The 17,480-nt window shown below is 40.9% G+C and overlaps 1 protein-coding gene and 2 long non-coding RNA genes across 3 annotated transcripts; 2 read left to right on the top strand and 1 right to left on the bottom strand.

Annotated features, from left to right (window-relative positions):
• Window positions 1–2,052: 2,052 nt before the first annotated feature.
• Window positions 2,053–2,381, top strand: LOC142903081 (uncharacterized). The gene is made up of 2 exons (XR_012929179.1): window positions 2,053–2,150; window positions 2,193–2,381. It is a non-coding gene; the product is annotated as an uncharacterized LOC142903081 (long non-coding RNA).
• Window positions 2,382–3,174: 793 nt separating this feature from the next.
• Window positions 3,175–8,533, bottom strand: LOC142903079 (uncharacterized). Its single transcript, XM_076048523.1, has 2 exons — window positions 8,307–8,533; window positions 3,175–5,383 (listed from the first exon to the last, which is right to left on the bottom strand). The coding sequence occupies exons 1-2, from the start codon at window positions 8,345–8,347 to the stop codon at window positions 3,190–3,192; spliced, it is 2,235 nt and encodes a 744-aa protein (XP_075904638.1). The 5' UTR covers window positions 8,348–8,533; the 3' UTR covers window positions 3,175–3,189.
• Window positions 8,534–8,627: 94 nt separating this feature from the next.
• LOC142903080 (uncharacterized) lies at window positions 8,628–8,956 on the top strand. The gene is made up of 2 exons (XR_012929178.1): window positions 8,628–8,725; window positions 8,768–8,956. It is a non-coding gene; the product is annotated as an uncharacterized LOC142903080 (long non-coding RNA).
• The last annotated feature ends 8,524 nt before the right edge of the window (window positions 8,957–17,480 follow it).

The following is a 17,480-nucleotide window of genomic DNA, read 5'->3' as shown; positions in this document are numbered from 1 at the left end:
GTACAGTTTAATTAGTGTGTTACTTTTGTAAGACAGTCAAATCCAGATCCTGAAGTGTTTTCTCTAACAATGGAAGTTCTTCAAAGACGGGGGTTACAACTGTATCAATCTCACCTATTGTAATTAACTAACATGATTTACATGTCGCGGGAAAGGAACCCCCGAGGGCCAAAAGGTATCTCCTTGTGTTTGTTGGATTTGCATTCAGGGACTGTCTCTGCCTTTTGTTTAGAACTTTCCTTTGAAATGTTGTGAGTGTCAGTGCGAGAGAGATGAAGGTCTTGGTGATCTGTTGTTGCTGTGGAAAATTACCCCTGATGACCAAAAGGTTCCTGAGTAGGAAGAGTTGATCTGATTTGAATCTTTTAAATATGCATTTTAGCAGTGTCTCTGTTCTGGGAGGATATTTAAGGGAAGGAACAAGAATCTGAAGTTCTTCTTTTTTCTCTCTCCTTTTCTGGGACCCACTCTCTCTCTCTCTCTCTTTTTTTCCTCTTTTTCACTCTCTCTCTCTCTCTCTCTTTCTTTCTTCTTCTTCTTTTTCTTTGACTTCTTGATTTTTTTTTACCATCATTTTTACACAACCGGTCTGTTACATTTTTGCTGCATTTTTACTCTGGACATCGCAATAAACTGGTATGTTATCCATTCCCCTTCAATATTAACTTGTTGAGACTTTTGTTTCTATGTGGAGAGCAATCTGACATCAGATATTGATTTAGTCTTCAGTTATATGGTAAATTCATTCGAGTAATGCTTGTACTCTTTACCTCTGAGTTGAATAGAAAAGACTGAGTGTCATGTTTTTCTAACTATTGAGTTGGAAGATATAAACCTCTGAACATCTCAACCTAGATGTCTGGGCTGTTCTTCTATGTTAAGAAGGTCACTGAATGCTTTGTCTATATCTGCCATCACTGAACTAAGATAGGGATTAATCAGAATCCCAAAGACCTTAGTTATATGGTAAGTTTCACTGGACATTATTCAAACCCTTAACCTCTGAGTTGGTCAGATAAGATTGGGTATCATGTTCAATAACCTCTGAATACTCCAACCCAGACATCAGGCTATTCTTCCATGTTTAATGAACAAACTGAATAGTTTTGTTAATTTATAGAAGCCATCCCTGAACTGAAGACTAATGTCAGATCACGAGAATTTTATTATTATTGAGTCTATATTCTTAATTGTTAATCAAGTCTTTCTCTCAATCAATGTATAAAAGTAAAGTTATTATTATCAAATGGAGTCAGATTAAATTAATTATTATGTATTTTACTTTGAAATTCTCACCTTGACACCGGAACGACGGAATACGTATTGGGGAGATATTACTATTTGTGTCTAGATATTTCCTCCCCTACACTTTGTTTATGAATTAATTTCTTTATGTTCTTCCAGATGTCCAGCCTGAGACGTCGATCAGCACGCATTGCCTCAAAAACCAAAACAAACAAGTGACATGTTGGTATTTGGGATATGTGTATTTCATTGTGTGCATCTTTGTGATAGGACAATAAATGCAGTTCTTTAAACGTTACTTTGTGTCCTTGTATTTGCAGGTGTGGGCAACACGTTCAACTGTCCACATGACTGAGTCTGCCTCCAGCAATGTCACAGCAGTGCAGCAGGTTTGTACTTATTCATTTCCACTTCATCACCTGTGTGTGTTTTCTAGGCTTTACACCGATCTTATCGGCTGTATCGGATCGGCCGATATTTGGCATTTTTTGAAACGTTCATGATCGGGCGTCATGTCATGAATCTCCGATCAATGACGTCATGGTCGTGTTGAAACTTTTTTAATCTGTCTCATTTCCTCCAAAGTAGTTTCACAGCATCGACATGTAGGGGAGGAAATATCTAGCACATATAATAATATCTCCCTAACACGTATTACGTCGTTCCGGTATTTAAGATGAGGATTTCAAAGTAAAGTATATCAAAGTTAATTCAATCTGACTCCATTTAAAAAGTAACTTTACTTTTATACATTGATTAAACAAAAGACTTGACTAATAATTAAGAATATAGACATCTGACTCTAATCTCCAGTTCAGGGATGGCTTATATAAATTAACAAAACTATTCAGTTTGTTCATTAAACATGGAAGAATAGCCTGATGTCTGGGTTGGAGTATTCAGAGGTTATTGAACATGATACCCAATCTTATCTGACCAACTCAGAGGTTAAGGGTTTGAATAATGTCCAGTGAAACTTACCATATAACTAAGGTCATTGGGATTCTGATTAATCCCTATCTTAGTTCAGTGATGGCAGATATAGACAAAGCATTCAGTGACCTTCTTAACATAGAAGAACAGCCCAGACATCTAGGTTGAGATGTTCAGAGGTTTATATCTTCCAACTCAATAGTTAGAAAAACATGACACTCAATCTTTTCTATTCAACTCAGAGGTAAAGAGTTCAAGCATTACTCAGATAAATTTACCATATAACTGGAGACTTAATCGACTTCTAATAATCAGATAATCTTCCCATAAAATAAAAGTCTCAACAAGTTAGCATTGAAAGGAAAATGATAACATACCAATTTATTGTGAGATCCAGGGAGAAAATACAACAAAAAATGCAACAGACCGGTTGTGTAGAGATGGTGGCACGCAGACCAAAAAGGGGGAACAGGAGCAGCCAAAAAAGACCCCTTCAGATTCTTGTCCCTTCCCTTAAATATCCTCCCAGAACAGAGATACTGCTAAAATGCATATTTAAAAGATTCAGATCAGATCAACTCTTCCTACTCGGGAACCTTTTGATCATCAGGGGTAATTTTCCACAGCAACAATAGATCACCAAGACCTTCACACCTCTCGCACTGACACTCACAACATTTCAAAGGAAAGTTCTAAACAAAAGGCCGAGACAGTTCCTGTATGCAAATCCAACAAACCCAAGGAGATACCTTTTGGCCCTCGGGGGTTCCTTTCCCGCGACATGTAAATCATATCAGCGGATTACAATAGGTGAGATACACACAGTTGGAACCCCCGTCTTTGAAGAACTTCCATTGTTAAAGAAAACGCTTCAGGATGTGAATTTGACTGTCTTACAGTTTCCCCTTTTGACCCCTGAGAGCCATCTGGAAAAACAAAAGAACAAATGACATAGAATGAAACGGTAGGGGTCAAGTGAGAATTGACAATCTTTTCCACATCCATAGCTTTTCATTTCAATCCTTGTAAATCTGGAAGTTGCAGGGGGCTGAGTACCAGGGCAGAGTGTGTGGCTCTGCGGAGGGAGCGGAGAGCGCATCGGATGTAGCAACATTGGATCAGGGTGGCAAGGAATATGATTGCGCTAACAATCACACATCCCTTGAACACCCAATCCCACCAAGTGTATGCATATTGGGCCGAGCGTGTAGATGAACTGGATAAGATTTCCGCTGTCTTCTTGGCTAAATTGACCTGCACTTGGGCTTGGGTGAGATGGTAGCCTGTGTTTTGAACGATCTCTTCAACCAAGTCCATGGTGTCTGAAAGAGCTTGGGTACTTTCTTCGTAGAAAGTGTCCTCCCACCAGGGAGAGATGTCTAGGTCCAGTGGAACTCTTCCCAAAATGTTGAGTTGACCCATAGAAAAATCCTCTGTTACTTCCAGGCAAAAGCTGTGATTTGCTGGGCAGGTCAATCCCCCATAGGAAAAGGAGTTCATTTCACTGGTGACACACCACTGTGTGTGTGACACCTGGATGGCATCTGCATATCCATGCAGAGACTGGACACTAAGGAGTTTGGAATCATTCTGTGAGAAAGGCTTGAGGGTATTACAGGTACAGATAATATAACTTGGAGTTTCATGACAACATGTGCGAGAGGTAAACAAGGTCTTTGTATCCCTTACTGTCATATACCCCATGATGTGGTCCCATTTTATTACCTGATTCTTCACCACATTGCCTATTGAGCGTATGGTTGTGGAATTTGGAAAAACCTGTTCTGGGTGAATAAGTGGGAAAGTGACAAAGAACCCGATACAACCAATACATTCATTGTTGGTATACATTAAAACAGTGGACAACAATTCTGAATAATTGATATCTGTCATTTCTCTAGACATGAACCATCTATGTAAATCTAGAGTGTCGATCAAATCGCTTAGGGCGTGTCTAGGAGTTTTTTGTAGGCGAAGATCTAGAATCTCCTGTCTAGCTGTTGTGAATAAATCTCGTGCATATGTTTTGCATGCAATATCATGTTCGATAATGCGAGTCTGGTTGAAGAGTAAATGACTAACAGTTAAAAGGGCTCGCGCCTCTGATTTGACTGCTTTGATGATGTTTTCATTACTATTGATGAGGTGTTGAAAACCAGTGGCTACTTGATTTGCTATCCATGATGAGTATAGTGTTTGGTCAGTTATCCTGAAAGAATTGGAAATGGAGTTGGCTGAACCGAAGAATCCAGTAACACCAGCAAGTAAATCTCGTTTAACTCTACTAGATGGAATTTGGATGGCAAGTCTACTTTTGTAATCAGAGACTAGATCATCGATGCGCGATTGTAACCATGTAAAGGTCTCATCTTTGTCGCCACAGTGAGTTAAATATGCAGATAAAACATTTGTGATGTTATAACTAACATGTGTCATTACTAAGTTGACATCATGCAATAATGTCTTATTAATGTTTCCTTTAATAATGCCGCCTGGAGGTGCTGGATATGTTTTAGGACAGTGCGTGGGTTTGCGATACCCACAAGTGGTCAGATTAAAACATCTCTCTTCATTCCAGGTGCAATTGAGCGCGCTAGTGTACGCACTCAACTCTGTTTGACACAGGCCAACGCAATATGTACCCTCCCTCCGGGATGTCCATACAAATGATTTTGGTTCGGGTTGGTCTTCTGTGGAGGAAGTTAGGTTAAATAGTAAATCTGTATATACTATGTGTGTGAGATTATGTGGGGCTGTGTGTGTGCATCTATATGCGTTTGGTTCTAGATCCTTCGTGTCATAACACTTTTTAGGGTCTAGTCCATGGTTTGACTGTTGATAAATCACTTGAATAGAACCAATTTTGGAGTGTGGTGTGTTTCTGAGTTGATACCACGTTGTGAGGTTGCGGAAAATTGATGGGGAAATTGTATAAGTTGTTATATTGAGTGTAGGGAGATGGGTGGATCCCTCTCTACAGCAAATTTTGCTGTTACAATTTTGTTCCGGTGCTAATCCGGGGGACCATGTAACTAGCTGTTTCAAAGGAAGTGTGATGTGAGATTTGTATGGCCCCTTTGAATATTTCCATACCCATCTCCCACAGTTGAAACTATGAGCAAGGAGGACTCGTTGACCCAGCTGGATGCAGGTGGTTCTGGAGACTTTTCTGGTGTCTGGAGTCCATGGAATGGCAAGGGAAGACCTTTTGAAGCGCATTCAGCGTGTGAGGTCGTGGCAGCTCTGCAATGCATTTGCGTCTGTCCTCTGTTAGAGATCTGCGGTTTTGGGACAGAGTGTAGCCGAGGTATGACACTGTCCACAAGGTTCAAATGTTCATGCAATGAATCATTTGTTGTAATCAGAATGTCGTCCACGTAGCTAACAACTTGACCTGTGTTTGCATATGGACTCAGAATGTCTGCTACAGCTTTGTGAAATGCACCTGGACTGATATGAAGGCCCTGTGGCATTCGTTGCCAGGTGTACTGAGTTTCATTGAGAGTGAAAGCAAGTTTCCACTGGTCTTTGGGATTAACCTTAATAGACCAGAAACCATTTTTTATGTCAAGGACGGAGAACAAAGCTGTATTTTCAGGCAATTTCGTTAATATTGTTGCTGGGTTGGCTACAATAGGCGTCGCTTTTGGCAGAACTTGGTTTAAGCGTTGATAGTCAATGCACAACCTCCATTTCCCGGATACCTTCGGCACTGGTAAACATGGAGAGTTGGCAGCTGAGCTACATTGTCTGACTATCCCTCTAGCTTCAAGTTCTTTAACAATTTCAACAACAGCAGTCTCTGCTTCTGGTTTGATTTTGTATTGTTTTTGTGGTGGAGGTGGATTTCCTTCAACACTTATCTCAAAATCAATAAGGCCACAATCATGTTCATGATTGGCCCACGCGTCACTGTGTTTTATCATTAATTGTTGTACTGGGTCGGTGTTGGTGATGGACATAATGCTCGCACAGTTTCTGACTGATTTATTTTTGGCTGTTTTGTCTGTAAGAATCTCAATTTGTTTTTCTAAACAGTGAATAATAAAGCCATGCTTTTCCATTATGTCCATGCCCAAAACCGTACCCTCGCTGTTTCCTGGTAAATACCAAAGCGGCTCTGTTAGCACTGCTGCGCCTAAATCAATCCGGACTGGTTTTGTTAGAGTTGCTGTCATTATTGTGTCACCTATTCCTTTGATTTGAATGGTTTCACTTGTTAAAGGTAGTGGAATATCTGTGCAGGAGCAAGCAGCACCGGTGTCAATTAATATATCTACTAATCGGCCTCCAAGATTAGATTTTACTTTTACACGGTTGCCGCTGGAAACAATGCTCCCAATGGAGGCCACGCATCCCTATTGTTGTTCGTTGATTTGTTCTGGAGTAGCTAGAATAGTGGTGTGAGGATTGCGCGTCTCTGTGTTTCTGTTGTAGGAGGTGTTAAAATGGTTTCGCGGATATTTATTGGTTGATTTGTTAAATCTAAATCGCGACTGTGGGGCACCATGCAGCTTGAAACACCGTTCTCTTTTATGGCCAGGTCGATGACAATAGTCGCAAATGACGACATTATTGTCCCCCTCAGCCACCCACTGTGTTGCAGCTATGGGGCGTGGCTTTAGAGCTTTTGATCTCTGCTCTATCTTTGTGGCCCATTCAACAAGTGCATTAAACGTGTTGTGGGGTGGGTCCCCACCCAGAGCCAACGCATTCTGGACAAGTGGTCCAGCATTACTGCGTAGCATTTGCATAATGATTTCGTGGTTGCGGTTGCAATCCTCTACCCCACTGTACTCTTTGAAAACTAACCACATGCGCTCCGCAAATGTTTCGAACGTCTCCTTGTTTGATTGTTTAATATCAAGAATTCTGTGCCATTCAGCCTGTGGCGGTCCTCTCATCTGAAGCAAAACTTCTTTTATTCTATTATAAATGTCGTCGTTAGTTTCGCCGGATCGTCTTTCAAGGATCGTTCCAGTTCTCAATTCTTCAGGAATTTTAGAGTGTAACTCTTCTGGAACCGTTAGCAAAACTATCTGCCACACATCGCGGGGCTCTAGACTGTAAACTAATGCTTGGAGCATTAGTTTGTCCCAGTAACTCTGGAACGGGCCGCGGCGAGGCATGATGCCGATAACTTCGCGATGCTTTGAAGTTTCTTCGCACGACAACGCTCTGGTAATGGTGGTTACACCATTGTTTGCATCTGTAACTGTTTTGATCACAGAAACATTTACGGATTTTCTCGGAATTGTGTTTGTTTGGAGACGAGTTTTCATTCTGTTTTGATTGCCTTGCTTCGAGTGAGAGGTGTACTGGCTGAGGGACGGATAGAGCGTGTTTTCTGCTGTTGCGAGAACTGCGGAGGTTGTAGGAATTTCATTATCAATGTCGACCTGAGTTACAGGGCACCCGGAGATGAGGGTAATATCCTCATCTTCACTGTTGTCTTGATCAAAATTGTCTACAGTTTTTGATCTAATAACAGCCTTTTTTATAGCCGCAACTGGAAAACCGGCATCGTCACAGTAGTCTTCCAGCTGAGAAGTGTAGCATTTATCTAGTTTTAGCTTTTGTTTTAGCAGTTTAATGTCCGCCTCCATTATTTTACTTTGTCGTGCCCAGTTTATTTTTTCAAAATGAAATGCGTCGATTTGTGCACGTAGATGTTTCATTTCTTCGGAGCGTAATGCTTCTAAATCTCGGGTGCTCTCTAAAGTGCGGCGCCCTTCTATTAAGGTTTTTGAGTCGTTGCGCCGGAGTAAATAAACAATTGCGATGGGGAAGTCGTGGAATTTGCTTTTAGATTTTAATGCGACTCCCTTTGTGGAATACCAGTGAAGAATTTCACTGTTATCCCATTTTAAATCTACGCCGAGATCGCGCAAACGGACTAACGTTTCGTATAAGCGTGAACCAGCCATGTCCATGATTTGCTCATCCATGTCTACACTCGAACATCCCTGTCCTAGTGAATTGTGAGATGAAACTTTGCCCCCCATCGGATTTCTACGATCTCCGATCTAAACAATGGATATGTCGATCCGTTCTATTTTATGTGTCTATATGTGATGTGCGTTCAAACTTTCTCTCAATCCTTATTGCTGTCGTAAATTTGTACTTACCACAGAAGCTGCAGGTAGACACACAGGGATTCAAACCTCATTTCTTATACGTGCCGGAACTGACTTCTCTCGCCTTCCTGCTTAATGCGATCGCGAGATCACGTCGGGGTCACCAAACTGTAGGGGAGGAAATATCTAGCACATATAATAATATCTCCCTAACACGTATTACGTCGTTCCGGTATTTAAGATGAGGATTTCAAAGTAAAGTATATCAAAGTTAATTCAATCTGACTCCATTTAAAAAGTAACTTTACTTTTATACATTGATTAAACAAAAGACTTGACTAATAATTAAGAATATAGACATCTGACTCTAATCTCCAGTTCAGGGATGGCTTATATAAATTAACAAAACTATTCAGTTTGTTCATTAAACATGGAAGAATAGCCTGATGTCTGGGTTGGAGTATTCAGAGGTTATTGAACATGATACCCAATCTTATCTGACCAACTCAGAGGTTAAGGGTTTGAATAATGTCCAGTGAAACTTACCATATAACTAAGGTCATTGGGATTCTGATTAATCCCTATCTTAGTTCAGTGATGGCAGATATAGACAAAGCATTCAGTGACCTTCTTAACATAGAAGAACAGCCCAGACATCTAGGTTGAGATGTTCAGAGGTTTATATCTTCCAACTCAATAGTTAGAAAAACATGACACTCAATCTTTTCTATTCAACTCAGAGGTAAAGAGTTCAAGCATTACTCAGATAAATTTACCATATAACTGGAGACTTAATCGACTTCTAATAATCAGATAATCTTCCCATAAAATAAAAGTCTCAACAAGTTAGCATTGAAAGGAAAATGATAACATACCAATTTATTGTGAGATCCAGGGAGAAAATACAACAAAAAATGCAACAGACCGGTTGTGTAGAGATGGTGGCACGCAGACCAAAAAGGGGGAACAGGAGCAGCCAAAAAAGACCCCTTCAGATTCTTGTCCCTTCCCTTAAATATCCTCCCAGAACAGAGATACTGCTAAAATGCATATTTAAAAGATTCAGATCAGATCAACTCTTCCTACTCGGGAACCTTTTGATCATCAGGGGTAATTTTCCACAGCAACAATAGATCACCAAGACCTTCACACCTCTCGCACTGACACTCACAACATTTCAAAGGAAAGTTCTAAACAAAAGGCCGAGACAGTTCCTGTATGCAAATCCAACAAACCCAAGGAGATACCTTTTGGCCCTCGGGGGTTCCTTTCCCGCGACATGTAAATCATATCAGCGGATTACAATAGGTGAGATACACACAGTTGGAACCCCCGTCTTTGAAGAACTTCCATTGTTAAAGAAAACGCTTCAGGATGTGAATTTGACTGTCTTACAGACATGTTTATTTGTTTGTATCCGAGAGCTAATGATTCATGATTCAAAAACCTTCATTTTCGTCTTCGTGCCTCTTCCTGTTTTGAGTACTGTCGCTATGTGACGGACAATAAAGTTTCTTTGAATCTTCACGACAGCAACATCCATGGGCGACACAAACAAACGTGTCGGGGGTGTGGAAGTTTTTCAAAGTGAGAGAAACAGACATAGCACAAGCTATCTGCAATATATGCAACGCTACAGTACCTCGCGGGGCAACTTTGGCAAAAAATTTCAACACCACAAATTTAATCAGGCGCTTGGAAAAGATACACACGGAGGAGCATGTCGAGTTTAAGAAACGCAGCGCGGAGAAAGAAAAAGAAAAGCAAACTCTGAAACGGATGCTAAAGCAAACAACTTTAGACGGTGCTCGTGAGAAAGCAAGGGGTGTACAGAAACAAGTATTTATTGCCCCTAACGTGATCGGATCGGTGATCGGTGATCGGTTTATTTAAACTCACTGATCGGTGATCGGCACAAAAATCGTGATCGTGTAAAGCCTAGTGTTTTCCTTTCTATGTTTATTGGCATAAAATCACATCTTTCTTATTTTAATCAGGTGGAGGCGACGCCACAGATGACCAGAGCTGTGCCCGTGGTTCCTGTGGCTCCCGTGGTTGCCAGCACCAAGCCAGAGGAGGCCAGCACCGTCCAGGAGGCAACACAGAAGATCAACTAAGCTAAGGAGGCTTTTCTTTCTTCTTCTGTTGCCTCTGACTGCTCCGCTCGTTCTACGCCTCGCACATGTGATTTGTGATCCATCATCAGTTAGTACTAGTGAAGATGCAGTGGCAGATCATGGCACTGGTATTAGATTAGCCAAGGTTCTGCATGGTCACGGTTTAAAATTCCAGCACCAGCTGGCAACAGTGAGTCACTTCAGAAGAGCAAAACTCCTCACTTTGACATGGATAATTCTGACGTAGAGTTTGTCAGTGCTGTGACCAATGAAGAGTGTAACTTCTCTCCCCTTGATGTTGATGTTTGTTTAGACCTTTGCAAAAACTTGAAGATTCATTTGGACTGTGCGAGTTTTCCAATTTCTGATTGCAAAGGCCCATTAGGTTCGCCATGTACAAATGAGAATTTAGAGGCTGATGGAAACTGCTTCTTCAGAGCCATCAGTCAAGCTGTGACTGGTTTATAGACACAGAAGTGGAAATTCAGGTTGCAGCAGATTGTTTACGATTAGATGTGTACACTTTTATCGATGGTCATGGGTTGAAGTACAGCTCTTGCAAGAAACAATTCTCACATTGTATATATTTATGGATGTATTTGTTTTATATGGAAGCAGTTACCATAATCCAAATTAAAATAAGAATATAATAACAGAAATGCTTTTTCATTTTAAGAACGAAGCTGCATTATTTGACTCATAATTAAAATGGTTAATAAGTCATTCAATCTGCATTTTCATTTTCTTATTCATGACTGCTCATTCTTGTACTTAATTCAAATGAAGGAAAACACATTTGAGATTTAATTTTCAAAACATGCACCAGCAAAGAGTTACCAAAATTCAATATGAAAATTCAAAAATGAAAAAGCAATAGCAGAATGCTTTTTCATTTTAAGAACAAAGCTGCATTATTTGACTCATAATTAAAATCATTAATAAATATTCCTATATGCATTTTCATTTTCTTATTCGTGTCGCACCTTTTATGACACAATCAAAAAGAAAACTGAGAGCATTGCTTTTTCATTTTCGTGGTCCTGCCCTGCACAAGAGTTAGCACAACTCGAAAACGAAATCGCAATCTCAAAGTAAGCGCGCGGCGCAGGAAAGTGACGTCAGCAGCTCTCCACCTCCGCTGTGGGTATGGCGGTATGACGCCAAGTGTCATTTGCCTCCTGTTATGTGTAAATTCTAATGTTTGTGAATTGAATAAATGTATATATATACTGTACATTTAAAAAAACAAAACAAAACAAAAAAAAGGTATAGCGGTATGACACCACTTTGCCATCGTTACTTTTCACGTCATTGAAGTTGCCGGTAAACAAGATTTAAATCGCCGAAAAACGGTCGGACAGATTTGAGCATGGCGCACATTGACACAATTGTTCAAACCCTGCTGGATTTAGCTTCCCAGGTGGAGTTGAATAGTGTATCTGAATCTGATGCTCGGGACCGAGTTGAGCAGGTATTCTGCCGTCCCAGATACGGACGCAAACAAGGTTGCCCTAGCCAACCTGTTGTCAGTTATGGAACACCTTGGTGCACCAGCACAACATCAAAGCTAAAGCTATTTGTTACATGGGTGGAGTAACAGCTGTTCGGCGTCGGCCACCAGTCCATCCGTCGCAGGATGCGATGCAACGGATCATTGCTTCCATTCGGCGTCGGCCACCAGTCCATCCGACGAAGGATGCGAAGCAACAGATCAATCCGTCGACTGGTGGCAGATGCTGGTGCGAGATCTGTCAGTGGTCCTCGTTTTTCGCCGATTTAAATCTCGATTACCGGCAACTTCAATGACGTGAAAGAAGTAACGATGGCAAAGTGGTGTCATACCGCCATAGCTTTTTTTTCTTTTCTTTTCTTTTTAAATAAAAAAAAAATATATATATATATATATATATATCTTTATTAAATTCACAAACATTAGACTTTACACATAACAGGAGGCAAATGACACTTGGCGTCATACCGCCATACCCACAGCGGAGGTGGAGTAACTCTTGTGCAGGGCAGGACCACGAAAATTAAAAAGCAATGCCCTCAGTTTTCTTTTTTATTGTGGCATAAACGGTGCGACACGAATAAGAAAATGAAAATGCATATAGGAATATTTATTAATGATTTTAATTATGAGTCAAATAATGCAGTTTCGTTCTTAAAATGAAAAAGCATTCTGCTATTGCTTTTTCATTTTTGAATTTTACATTTCATATTGAATTTTGGTAACTCTTTGCTGGTGCATGTTTTGAAAATTAAATCTCAAATGTGTTTTCCTTTTTCATTTGAATTAAGTACAAGAATGAGCAGTCTTGAAGAAGAAAATGAAAATGCAGATTGAATGACTTATTAACCATTTTAATTATGAGTCCAATAATGCAGCTTCGTTCTTAAAATTTAAAAGCATTTCTGCTATTGCATTTTTATTTGGATTATGGTAACTATCTGCTTCCATACCATACATACCATAGTAAATGCTTCAGCAGAGTTTTATGAGGGTGTTTTTTTTTTTGTTGTTGAAAGTGAAAATGTTGTTTTGAAAATGACTGCTTACAGGTCCATCTGTTTACTCTAACCAAGCATTCAGAACGAGTTGTCCAACACCGGTTTAATTTTTCAGGAATTGTTGACTTTAAAGAATCACGTTAATGTTCATTAATTCATGGAAGTGAAGAATAATTAAAGTAAATCTTAAAGTAACCTTGTGTTTCTGTGTTTCTCAATGTTTCAACAACTTTGTTCTGAACATAGTTAAGTTCTTTCACATGGCTACTTTTATTTAACAGCTCTTTGCACACACGACCTTCAGGTCAGAAAGTAAATTCAGTAAATAGCATCACCATAAGGATTACGTAATAACAGAAACAAAGGAGTGCAGTAAATAACCGATATCCCTGTGTATTTTTAAAAGGAACACTAGAGATTTAACAATACACAAAATAACAGGAGGTTCACAACAATTTAGTGTCCATTCTCTGGATAGGGTCAGGGGGAGGCGCACTGCAGTGGAATAAGTGTCCATCCTGTGGAGAGGGTCGGGTGGTTTAGAGAGATGCAGCGATGGCCTCTCTTAGGTGCAAATACAAGTTCACAGCCTGATACGGATCTGTTGGTGGAGCAAGATGGGACTCAGCCATAAAGATGATACAGAGTTCATAAATATCTGGATTACATGGTACAGCCAGCCGAAAGACACATTCATTTTTGCACAGTTGAATGTGTTCATCTTCAACAGGGGAGAGAAAATCTGTTGTTCGGTAAAGTTCAGGAACAGCATGCGTCACATTAGGCCGACCGCTGGCGACGTTCAGGTTTCTTGATGGCCTGATGTTGTGTGCATTCCACACCTGTGCAGTGTCATCCAACTCATCCTGTAGAAAATGTATACATTTAGGAAGAGCTGTGCCAGCAGAACATAAATAAAATACTAAATTACAGCATTCACACATGAGCAACCCCGCCCTCTCCCTCCCTCCCTGTCTCTGTTCATCCCTCCCTCCCCCCCCCTTTTTCCCCATCTCTTATCCTCTCTGTTTCTACCCTTCTGTTCCATCTCTCCCCCCTTCCATCTCTGTTCCTTTCCCTTTGCTACCCCTTCTCTTTAGCATTCTTTTTCCTTTCCTCCCGTCTCTGTCTGTCTGTCTTCCCAACACCCCCTTCCCCGTTTCTGTCCTCCCTCCCCTCTCTCTCACTCACATACACATGCGCACAAAATGAAAATAAAACATTATTCATGAACTCACCTGTATGGAGGCCCATACAACAAAACTGCAGGAGACTTTTGTCCAGAAACTCGCCATCAAAATGCCCGTTGTCTCTGAGGTCTGGGGTCTAGGGCACCCCCCAAAACGCTGTACCGCTTCTATGTAGCACCCTCCAATTACTTTTGGGTCACTACTTGTTGTGTAAGCATTGAGCCAGATTATTGTTCTTGAAAAGCCATCGATACATCCATTCACACAAATACCATATGGCTTCAGTTCATCATATGAGTCCAGGTGCCAGATGAAGTTGAGAAGTTTGAGAAGTAATTCCTACGTCTGAGACGCCCCGCTTGCCTTAATGACACTCCTCTTGGATCCAGCTCCTTCAAAACCAAACGCACAGACTCTTTTCTCACACGCAGTCCATTTTCTCTGCATTTAGCGTACATCCACCTGTACCCGTGAAGCTGCCCGGGGTAATGTAGCTGGTTGCTAATGGATTCAAACAGGATCGCCAGGTCGGAATAGGCTTTGCGTGGCACGAGTCCCCTTGGAATGTACAGCTGCATCCCACTCTAGACTCATCAAACCCGACAAAGAAAACAAATCCTGAGTCACTAAATATTAAGAAGATGATTAAAAGGATTGGTATGTTTGATGTATGGAGGGATTTTCATCCATCCACTAAACAATTGACTTTTTACTCTCACCCTCATTCAGTTTACTCGAGGATCGATTATTTCTTTATGTTCTGAACAGACAGACACAGGGTTTTAGATTGTAGAATTGGTGTTAGCGACATATCAGATCACTCAGGTGTATATGTGAAAATAAATGTAGGTGTCCCACACAAAAACACTATTTGGAGACTCAACACCTCCCTATTAAATGACACCCGATTTGAAGATTACATTAGGAAAGAAATGAAGGAATATACAGACCTTAACGGTAGCACAGTGACGTCACAGAGTATTTTATGGGATGCTGGAAAAGCAGTATTGCGTGGGAAGATTATAAGTTGGGCATCACAAAGGAAAAAAGAAAAACTTAAACACCTTAACGACTTGACAAGTAAATTAGACTCACTGGAACAGTAGCATGTAGAGACTAACGACCCCACCTTATTGGAACAAATAACCGTAGTAAAATCAGAACTAAATAAGAAACTGAACGACCAGGAGGAACTTACACTTAAGTATATCAAACAAACCCACTATGAAAATGGACCCCGTGCTAAAAAACTCTTAGCCTGGAGACTTAAAAAACAACAGTCTGGAAGATCCATATATAAAGTAAAGGACCCGCTCACCAACCAGATGTGTTATAAGCCAGAAGCAATACATAAGTCTTTTGAATCATACTTCAGGAATTTATACACTCAACCCGAATTAGCAGAAGCAGTAACAGTCAATCAATTTTTTGAAATCCCTAGACCTGCCATCTATTGTCACAGAACAAAATAAGTGCTTAACTACAGAGATTACAAATGCAGAGGTCGACAAGGCAATTTCTAAACTGAAAACAAGCAAAGCAGCCGGGGGAGATGGACTACCAGCAGAATGGTATAAGACTTTTAGGGACTCTGTGACCCCACTGCTATTTATTAAATTGTTTTAACTATGTCTTAAAAGGTGGCGAGACCCCACCATCTTGGAAACAGGCCATATTATCTGTAATACTGAAACCAGGGAAAGATAGGACAGATTGCAGCTCATACAGCATTTGATACAGTTGACCACAGCATTCTTCTTAGGAGATTAGAAGATACTATCGGCATCAAGGATCGCGCCTTGGACTGGTTTGGATCTTACTTGTCTGACCGTTTTCAGTTTGTTCATGTTCATAATCATTCGTCAGAACGTAGGAGGGTTAGTCATGGTGTCCCGCAAGGATCTGTACTTGGGCCACTCCTCTTCAACATCTACATGTCACCTCTTGGTGACATCATCAGAAAGCATAGCATCAGTTTCCATTCTTACGCAGATGACACACAGTTGTACTTTTCTTTTAAGGCAAACGAGGCTCATCAGTTGGCCAAATTGGAATCTTGTCTTCGTGATGTCAGAACTTGGATGACACAGAATTTCCTGTTGCTTAATTCCGACAAAACTGAGGTCATTATATTTGGATCGCGAGAGAGTAGGGACAGAGTTTTTGATGGACAAAGTGGTCTATTTGGTACTACACCCAGTTCTACCGTGCGGAACCTAGGAGTCACTTTTGATCAGGACCTGACCTTTAATTCTCATATACAGAATGTAGGGAGGTCAGCTTTCTTCCACTTAAGAAACATTGCCAAAATTCGAAGTTTTTTGTCCTTCAAAGATGCGGAAAAAATAATCCATGCTTTTGTTACGTCTAGGCTAGATTACTGTAACTCGGTACTAGCAGGATGCCCAAATTCATCCCTTAGGACATTACAGTTAATCCAAAACTCCGCGGCACGATTGTTAACCGGAACTAGAAGGAGGCAGCATATTACTCCAATTTCAGCTTCCTTGCATTGGCTGCCTGTCAAATTTAGAATTGAATTTAAGATTCTAGTTTTAACTTACAAAGCTCTTCATTCTCAGGCTCCTTCTTATATTAGGGAACTCATTGAACTTTATCATCCTCCAAGAGCCCTTCGCTCTGAGGATTCAGGTCTTTTAGTTATCCCAAAAATTTCTAGAGTTAGATCAGGAGGTAGGTGTTTCAGTTTCCTGGCACCTCTATTTTGGAACCATCTTCCAGCCTCGGTGAGGGGGGCAGACACAGTTAGTTTATTTAGGAGTAGACTTAAGACTTTCCTTTTTCTTAAAGCTTATAGTTAGACTCCATCCACTGTCAGTTAAGCTGCTGTAGGCTTACGCCGTGGAGGGAGATCTTTCGCTCCCGTTACAGGGATCGTTGCTCTGTGCAGGCGGAACCTTTATCACTCTCCTCACCCAATCAATCTTTTACTCTATCCAATCTTTTACTCTATCCACTCTGTCCAAGCTCTCATTATGCTTTGTACAGTATGCTCGATATGCATGATACTGCCGCAGTCTCTGTGTCCCCGGCAGGTGATGACCACTGCGCCAGGAGCTGGATTGTGCTGTCCTGGGGGTCTTGCTGTCATCGCTTCATCCCACCACCACGCTTAAGACCGGGACTAGTCCTATCGGCAGATTGTCCATCGAGCTAGGCTCTTGCCTTCCAAAGCATGGACACTTACACTCCACATGGACAGCAGCCTTGAATTAGTTCCTATTCTTTGTGTTTATATCCGTTTTGCCTGGTTGGTGTATCTGTTTTTCACACTGTCCTGTCTGCCACCCTGGCTCACTCTGCTCCTTTCTCTCTTTCTCTGTCTCTCCTCTATCTTTATACTTCACCCCAACTACTCATAGGCAGATGATCGCCCTCTGGAGTCT

Source organism: Nelusetta ayraudi, unplaced genomic scaffold (assembly GCF_046127955.1).
Source record: "Nelusetta ayraudi isolate G7.1 ecotype Tasmania unplaced genomic scaffold, CSIRO-AGI_Nayr_v1 ptg000104l, whole genome shotgun sequence".
Classification (NCBI taxonomy): domain Eukaryota; kingdom Metazoa; phylum Chordata; class Actinopteri; order Tetraodontiformes; family Monacanthidae; genus Nelusetta; species Nelusetta ayraudi.
Note: the sequence above shows the minus strand (reverse complement) of the source record. Positions and strands in the feature narration are given on the sequence as shown.